At 43.8% G+C, this 8882-nt stretch overlaps 1 protein-coding gene across 1 annotated transcript; it reads left to right on the forward strand.

Annotated features, from left to right (window-relative positions):
• Positions 1–59: 59 nt before the first annotated feature.
• leng9 (leukocyte receptor cluster (LRC) member 9) lies at positions 60–7580 on the forward strand. Its single transcript, XM_080501114.1, has 8 exons — positions 60–97; positions 185–337; positions 1972–2065; positions 2681–2817; positions 2939–3262; positions 3376–3625; positions 4032–4134; positions 5459–7580. The coding sequence occupies exons 2-8, from the start codon at positions 187–189 to the stop codon at positions 6116–6118; spliced, it is 1719 nt and encodes a 572-aa protein (XP_080357240.1). The 5' UTR covers positions 60–97; positions 185–186; the 3' UTR covers positions 6119–7580.
• Positions 7581–8882: the final 1302 nt, after the last annotated feature.

The following is an 8882-nucleotide window of genomic DNA, read 5'->3' on the forward strand; positions in this document are numbered from 1 at the left end:
TTTCAAAAAAAGATATTAAAAAAAAAATCACACCGGTCACTTCCGCATCCGAGCTCACTTTTCCAGGAGTGTCGCGTTCCTCGAGGAGCTCTGACAGGTAACCAAGACGGATAGTTAAAAAAAAAAAAACCTCGCGGTGACTCGACAGTTTTGTAACACATCTCCCTCTCAACTCCACGTGTAGACATGGCATCAGATGGACCCCCAGATGGATCCCCAGACCTCCCGGGAGACCAGAGGGACGGAGTGACCCACATGACGCCCACCAGCCGGCCTGACTCACCGGGGACGGAGGTCCGGGTCCCAGCTGACTGTGACACCCTCACAACCACAGGAGGTAAATCTGTCTCTCTCACAGTGATCCACACCGAGTGGAACGAATCCACGTGGCGACAGGTGAAGAAAAACACTCTGAATCACAAGTCGAAGCATTGATATCTTAATATCTGTTATAGTATCTGCTGAAATCACTATCATTTGATTTGGAATCCGACATTTCTATGTCACAGTGAGCTGTTTGTGTTCTGGTAAGCTGGTGGTTATGTTTTCATGTGACGGTTGTATTAGAAAGAAGAGAGGAGTAAATGAAGAATGAAGTCATGACTGATCAACATTGGGTATTTTCCTTCCTGCCGGACATGTGTTGGATTTGGGAAGTGAGTCAAGAGTCATTAATGAGCAGATTTACTGTCTGCTCCCACTCCCTTGCCCGAAACAAGACTTGAATCCAGATAGGGTTTCCAAGGAACGAATAACTTGCCCCCCTATTAACTTCATTTCAGACATTTGTACTGGGATCCCGTTGATTTCGAATGAAGCAGTTGTGTCAGCCAGAGTCATTTCACTGGAAACTATTACCACTCGTAAATAGAGGGTTTAATTTATGAGTCACACTAAGCTCTCCCATCTTAATATAGTGGCATATTGTGTATGGTATCTGTATGACTGCACATGCAACTACGTCCACTCGACAGGGCGGATATCTGGCTGTTTCCGGACAAGACCTTGCCACCTGTTACTCAGTTCATACTCCCTGGAATTGTATCGTAGAAGAAATGTAGCGTCATCTGTAAGTTATTTCACATTCAGTGTTTGGGAGAAGAAGAAAAAAAACCCAGTGGAAAAAAGATAAGAATAACATGAAACCTAACAAAGCAGTGAACTGAGTCATGGGATTGCAATGTCTTGAAATAAACCAGGGAACCTCTTTTCAAAGGATTTCTGTTTAGAAACTCATTATGTCTAAGTTATTATAACTAAGGTATTTACAAAAAGGATTAAAATACAGCATTTATCTCATGACATGACCAAACTGTGAAGCAGAAACCATAAATAAGGCTGTGAGATTTGACCCACATTGTGAGTAAAAGTTGAGGTTTGAACCAAACTGTGACTCAGGAACGGAGGATTGAATCGAACTGAGTCAGAATATAAAGTTTGTTTCAATCCGTGACTCAGAATTGGAGGTTTGAAGCGAGACTAACTAAACCATGAGTTAGAAACAAGATATGGCCGCTTCATTACAACGTAATGCATTTCACTATCACAGTTTGCAGTGCGTGGTGTTGTACATCTTTTTTTACTTTTTTTCTTAAACATTATTTGTTATTCAGGTGAAAGTGAAATTGGGTTGTTAAAGTAGGATTTATGTTCCGAGAAGCTACAATGCGGGTTGTCCATAATGTCCATAATAGACTGACGTATATTGTTATTGTCAGTGAAAAAACAAAAAAAAAGCCATAAACTAACAGGTTGTAACTCACTTTTTATTTTATGTACTTTCTGTCCTGCTACTCTGCCTCAGCAGCAGTTATTCCGCAGAGCAGTTGAAGTTATACCTCATAATATCTTTACTTTACGCCTGGTGTTTTTGAGGAACTTCCATTTCACTTTGTTCAACATCCCCCCCCCCCTTTTTTTTTTTATAAAATCAATCCCTAACCTTTGCTTTAATTTGTCCATCTTTCACAGAGTCAACAGAAGGTGATGAAAATGGTGCCAAAGTGTGCCAGTTTTTCCGGATGAAGAAGTGTCGCTTTGGTGATAATTGCCGATTGTTGCACAGGTCTGCTCGTTGCATCATGTTCAGAAAAGTTATCAGCAGGGTAGTCGAGGCCTTGTGTTGTTTTTTTTTTGCTCATTTTACATGTTGAGCTATTTAGTCAGTGTTTATCTTTGTAGATTATGGCCACCTGCTTCATATTTTGTAGAACTATAAATTTCACGTCGCTCCTTTACGGAGCCAAAGGCATCAATCATGCCCTTCCGTTTGAAAGATATACTGCAGACCACTTCTCCAACTCAAATCCTTTAGTATTTCTATGCTTCTATTACATCAACTGTGAGGATTCAGTGTTTCCTTGCTGCCCCATAAACCTTCCCACTCCTATTAGCGTCACTAATAATCAGTGTTATTTATTTAAACTTGGTGGTTATAATGTTATACCTGATCAGTGTATGTAGTGTTTCTTGTTAGAAAAAAAAAACTTTTACCCAAATTGAGACGGGTTAAAGATGAGACAATGATATATTGGAACAGATATTTGGTTTGTAACTCAGACAGATGTGACTCGGTATGATTCAGGGAATTTTGACTGTAATTATGTCTGTTTTGTCATGTTTGTTTTGCAAATTTTAAATACTTTTCTTTTTTTTTTTTTTTTGGTGGCTCTTGTCTCAGTGACCCCTCACCGGATGATTCAGGGACAGTGTCTCCTGACACAGATGACAAACCGGATGAAGAAAGGATGGAAAAACAGAAGAAGAGGAGAAGCAGCGGAGGCAAAGCAACAAAGCCGAAGCACAGCGAGAGAGGAGGTCAGTCCCCTTTTTAATAGAGTTAAATATAGCTTCTCATGTCATCCGGTAATGACAACATACCGCAAGAAGCATAGCGTGAATCACTTTTTTTCCTGTTTGAACTCTTCTTCCCTGGCAGAGGTGAACAAAAAGCCTCGCATGCGCACGGCGGACGACGTGATCTCTCGCATCCTGTGGGACTCGGTGGACGCGTCTGAGTTCGTGGTGGGCTACGTCGACCGCTTCCTGGGCGTGCTGGAGCGTCCGTTCAACGAGTTCAACTGGGACGCCAGTCCCTGCGACTGTGATTACTCGGCGGAGCTGGCCCTGCCCAGGCACAGGATCCAGTACTTTGCCTACAGGGGGCACCGCGTCTGGGACCGCCACACCAGGACCGACAGGGTGTTCGGTTCCACCGGTCAATCTCTGGCTCCCCCCTTTGGAAAGGGGGAGGAAGTAAAGGGTGAGGCAGGAAACTTTTCCTCGTCACCTCTCTGTACGCATGACTAGATGCACGCTGCGGCGTTCACACTCACCGAACTTAATCATTTGTTTTTTTTTAAAAACCCAAAAAAGATACGAACGCGGGGCATCGTGAGCAACAAGACAACGACCCCGAGCCAAGAGAAGGGCAGCCGCCTGCTGTCCGTGGGCCGGATGACGGTGAAATAGAGGAGTGCACTCATACCCAGGACGCACATCTGGAGGAGGAGGTGAATGTTCGGAGCGCTGACCTCACAGAACCGGCTCCAGAGAGTGAAGGAAACGCTTGTCCGGAGCGGCAGGAGTCACGAGGACCACGTGCCGCGGACAAGTGCGCAACGAGGTCTGGTGTTCATGTTCACTCTTTGGATTTCTTCCAATTTCACATCCTGCAAATTTCATTTGAATCGGGAGGAAATGTGAAGGAGAACTGGATAAACTCACTCTGCTCGTTACAGGAATGGTTGAATGTTTTATATGATGGTAGAAATGAGTAAACTCCCCCCCCTAAATCACATTTTACAGCACCTAACTTCCCAATATACCAGAGTTCAAGATGTGTCATCCGACAGGCTTCAGGACATATTCCTGGCTTTTATCAAACAATGAGATCATTGAGACAAGAACTTTGGATTTAGAAATGACCAAATGCATTTTTCTTGGAATTCTACTTCAGAATGTGCGACGAAAAAAACCGCGAGCTTGTGATTTGCTTGTCTACTAATACGACCCACTTGTTTTGATTGTAGATGTAAGGCTGCAACAGACCAAACGTGCTCACCCCAGACAGGAGAGCTGGGCGCCAACGCAGAGGGCCAGACTGTGGCCGGACAGGACAGTGAAGACTCTGAGGTGGTTACAACACATTCACTATCTTTAAGCAATAAAAACCACACATGACATGGTTTTTTTTTTTTCTTCTTCTTATGTAACAGGTTTTTCCTTTTCAAGCACTTTGAGCTGCATTTTACGTACGCAAGGTGCTATATAGATATTTTTTTTTATTAGGGTTTTACATACAAACCTTAGGAATTGCATTTGAAAGTCTTCAACCATTAATGTATGTTTTTTTTTTTTGTGAAAACTCGAGGGTGAGAAAGAAAAGTATTGTCGGTTTTGTGGGGGTTTCTCGACACTGTTCTGATAATCAACATGTTATGGAAGCAAAACGGCCTCAAATCTAATCAGGTCTGCTCCTGGATTGTCTCAGAGATGTCGGCATGAGGCAATAGCTCTATAAGCCGTTGTATCGTTCCCGTATTGATAAAAGCTTTGGGGAGGAATCGTCCACGTCACTGCTGTTCATTCAGGCCGTCTGCAGAGTGCAAATCATGTTCCTAATAAGACTTATGTACTAAAAAGGCTTTTGTCATGTCTGTTTTGCAGATAAAGTGGTTTTAGCATTTTTTTCTTCTCGAACTTGGCGATAAAAAAAGTGTTGAGATTCTGACCATATCCTCACTCACCAATGCGTTGAAGCCTTGCACATAGTGCACCTTCTCTGTTTTGGGAGATTATTCCTTCATTACACTGAATTACAGTCTTTCTTTCACTTTTTTTGTTATTTAAAAAAAAAAAGTTCTTCATTTAGAACCACCCAACATCAAATACAGGCATTAGAAGTGAGCCTTCTCTCTCGCTCTCTTTTTAAATGAAATAAAATGAACAAAGAAAATGCAGAACATGAAGCACAAATCATGGGGAACTTCCGACTATATGAAAAAAGAAAATATGAGAAGGGTTGCACAATGCATACTTAACAAATAAAGCAATTACAAGTGAGAAGTCAAAGTATGAAATATTACTCCCAACAAGAAAATTCAAGGTAATATGGTGATTTTTGAGAAAATTGACCTTTTCCAGTTTTACAAAATGTTTGCTGTTTTGAAGCTTTATCGAAGAAACGATTCTCTCCATTACCAAGATTTTATAGGTGATAAATACTCAGTATTCCAAATGAAGTACTTGACATTTGTATTTGTTGATGTAGAGTGTAACAAACCAAAAAAATACCTTATTCCAGGTAAATGTAATATTTCTTCCAACTCCAGCAAAACATTTCTTTATGGCTCATGTGTTAAAAAGTAATGACGTCAGCGCCGGTCCAAAATAAGTGAAAACCTTCACATTCTCAGTGTGACAGCCGTTCTTCTCGTGTTGGTCTTCTGCTCCACAGACTCAACTCGGCTCGCTGCAGATCAGCGAGGGTCCGTCACCTCTGGAGCAGAGAGAGGAGAAGCGTGGCGCTCGCCCCCCGAAGAAGCGACCCACCCACTTCGTCGCCTTCAGGGCCAACACGCCCGCCATCCTCTCCTCGTTCCAGCAGCTGCAGAAGGAGGTCTCTGCCCTCCTCCCCTCCTCCGCTCCTCACTGGAAGACCGCCTCCAGCCTCCATGTCACCATGTGCCTCCTGGTGCTGCGCGGCCCCGGCGAGGTGGCGACCGCCGTGGAGGTCCTCACCCAGTTCGCCCACCTGGACCGCAACCCGCCCGTGGCCGTGACCTTCCCCGTGAAGCTGAAGCATTTCAACGGGAGGGTGCTCTGCCTCAGCCCCCACCCTCAGCTCTCCCTCCAGCACCTCAACGGTGGCCTCCAGGAGGCCTACAGGGAGGGAGGCCTGCTCCACAGGGACTCCTACAACCCGCGGTACCACCTCACTCTGGCCAAGGTAAAAGCCTCGGACGGGGAGAGGATCTTTGAAGGCGCGGGGGACCTGAAAGTAGGGAAAGGCTTGAATTTCGGCCGCCTCCCAGTCAACACCCTGCACCTTTGTGTCATAGATGGTTGCCGAATGGATGGTTTTTATGAGATTCTGCACACAGTCGCTCTTCGATGATGAAAGAAGAGGCCATTTTACAACGTGTGCGCGGGTGCAATAAGTTGTGGGATTTTTATTTTATGTACCAAAGCTGATTCCTGTGTTTTAAATCGTTAAGTTATTAGCTTTATATGAATAAAACCAACATGTAAATAAGCAGACAAAAGACATTTCTGGAGATCGAAATGGTCTAAAATTGAACTTGAGGCAGGATTGTGTCGCTTTACACTAAATGTTATTGAGATACAAAGAACTGCAACAGTCCGACATGGACTATGAAGTCCCTGTCATACTAGTTTAATTCATTATCACATTGAAACCTGTGAAAAGCCCAGAAAAGATCTTATTGGTTTTACAAAATGAAACTTTTATTTCACACATCATACAATAAAGTGATAATAGAAGTTAACGCATTTCTTCCAGAACATGTTCAAAGTACAGGTTCGCTTTATTTGAACTGTCGAAAAACAAATTGGATTAAACTCCGAAAGCAAAATTTGCTGCTATGTTTTTATTGTTGTTGTAATACAGTCTCATAAGTTTTGTTTTTCTTGATGTTTACGTGACAGAATTGTCAATGGCATCAACACAACCCACTAAATAGTCACTACAATTACATAAACCATATGTCCAAACAAATGCCTGATTTAAATTACATTTCTATCTGATTGCATTGGCCCTGTTTTATAAAAAAAAAAAAAACAACAACAATCAGATCAAGAATGTGATGCACTTCTGTGTAAGATCCAATCAGAGTCCATGCAAGTAGCACATCAGATTGTTTCTCGCTGTCCAAGTTGTGAGCAGATCTCTTAACGTGTCGTCCCAACGTAACACCACACGTCAATCTGTCGACTTTATTCGGTCTTCATTTAAATCACACAATCTGACCTGGCAGTCTGATGGAATTCTATCAGATTCAGAAAAAGCATCAACATGTAAATGTAGCTACTATCAGACTGCCTAGTTTTGTAATACCACTTTGTACCTCAAGGTGGTGTGCCGAGTCGTCGTCTCATTCCTGCTCGACTTCGAATGGAAGAAGGCGCAGGCACTCATCTCTGGTTATTCAATTACAACCGTTCATGCAAAATCGATCAAACGGAAGTGGGATATTATCCTGCGGATAACTGTGGTGTCTTGATTTCACAGATTGTACAAAAACTGCCAAAGCTCTGAACGATGGGCGGAGCACCGTTGAATGTTACAGGGGGTCCCAACAAATGGAGGCTTCAGCAGATTCTGAAGTTAATGTGCCTTTTAAGTAAAAAGAAGAAAAAAAATTACTCAGGTCATTGTGAATGTTCTGGTCATTTTCTGTTCTTTTCTGATGTTCAAAGTCTTTAGTTGGAGTCTTGGTTGAAATGGACTGAAAACTATCAACATAAAGAAATGTGCATGTGAAGAGTGAAGAGGAACTCTGTTCATTTTACCTCACATGTTAGATTTTCTCCTGCTTCCTCTCTATTTGATAGACCAAATGGCATGATTGGGGGGGGGGGGGGGGACATGGTCAACTCTGCAGTTTGTAACAAAACAATTTGTCACTTTTGTAATGGATGCTGTTTGGACTGTTCTGTAATCTGTCACAGTTAAATCCAACCGCTGGCATTAAATGTCGAATCGGTTATTGCAAGTCGTGTGTGTGGTGATATTTCTGTCAATGCATCGACGGACACACACACACACACACACACACACACCTCTGATGTGACACTGTTGCTGTGCTCCACTTAACACACCGAGAGTTCGTGTAAAACGCTTCCCGAGCTGAACTCTTGCATGCATAATATAATGTTCTGTCCTCGTCCTCCCAGATACATGCACACATACACACTGTACATAGTCCATGTGAGTCAGTGTGTTTGCTCCGTGGCTCCCTCGCTGGCATTATCTCCAGCCTCCCTTCCCCCACTCTCTTTCAGTGACACAGAAAAACCAACGCCGCCCCCCCTCCCCTCCCTCCCTCCACTCACTCTCCTCTGCCCCCCCCCCCCTACCATTTCTCCTACAGCAGACCAATGTTGTATTTTTTTTTTTTTTTACTCTTTCCTGTTGTGTTTCACCTTCATGCATTCAATTTGCATCCCTCCGCCCAACAAACCCCATGGAGCATCTTCCTCAGCAGGCGCTCCTCTCCTCTCTCACGTTGTTCTACACCCCCCTATTCCCACACCCCACCCATTCCCACCCCCAGCCACCCCAATCAGTGTTGGTGCCTTCCTGTAGCCTCAACCAAACACTGGTTTTGCCTACAAATCCACTGTGCATGCTGTTTTGCCCCTCTCTTGTTCATTGTTCAGTCCATCTCTCTCTCTCTCTCTCTCTCTCTCTCTCTCTCTCTCTCTCCCCCTCCCTCTTCTTTCTCTCAGCATCACTCCCTGGGAACCCACTCCCCCCCCTCCTCTATTTCATGCTGCCTTTCTCCTCTGCCCCCCCCTCCCACACACACACACACATTCATCTCTCTGCTCGCCTCTCTTACTCTTAATTTTCTGTGCATCTCCACCTCTCATTAGTGCTCTTCACAGTCAGAGGCAGGAGTTCACTTGTTTTGCATCCAACATGTGAGTGGGTTTTGTTTTTTGTTTTTTTTCCCCTCCAGAATCTCTTTTCACGGTTGTTTTGTGCACCTTTTTCTTTTTCCTTTTTTTTTTTTTCTTTTCCACTCTTTCTCTGGGTAATCTGGTCAAGGTTCAGTCTGGTAGTGTGGACGGAGATTGGGTCAGGTGGATGGGGAGTGCGCGTGCATGCCGGTGGGGGTCGGCATCGCGAGCGTGAA

The sequence above is a fragment of the Blennius ocellaris genome (genome assembly GCF_963422515.1).
Source record: "Blennius ocellaris genome assembly, chromosome: 8".
NCBI classification, from domain to species: Eukaryota; Metazoa; Chordata; class Actinopteri; order Blenniiformes; family Blenniidae; genus Blennius; species Blennius ocellaris.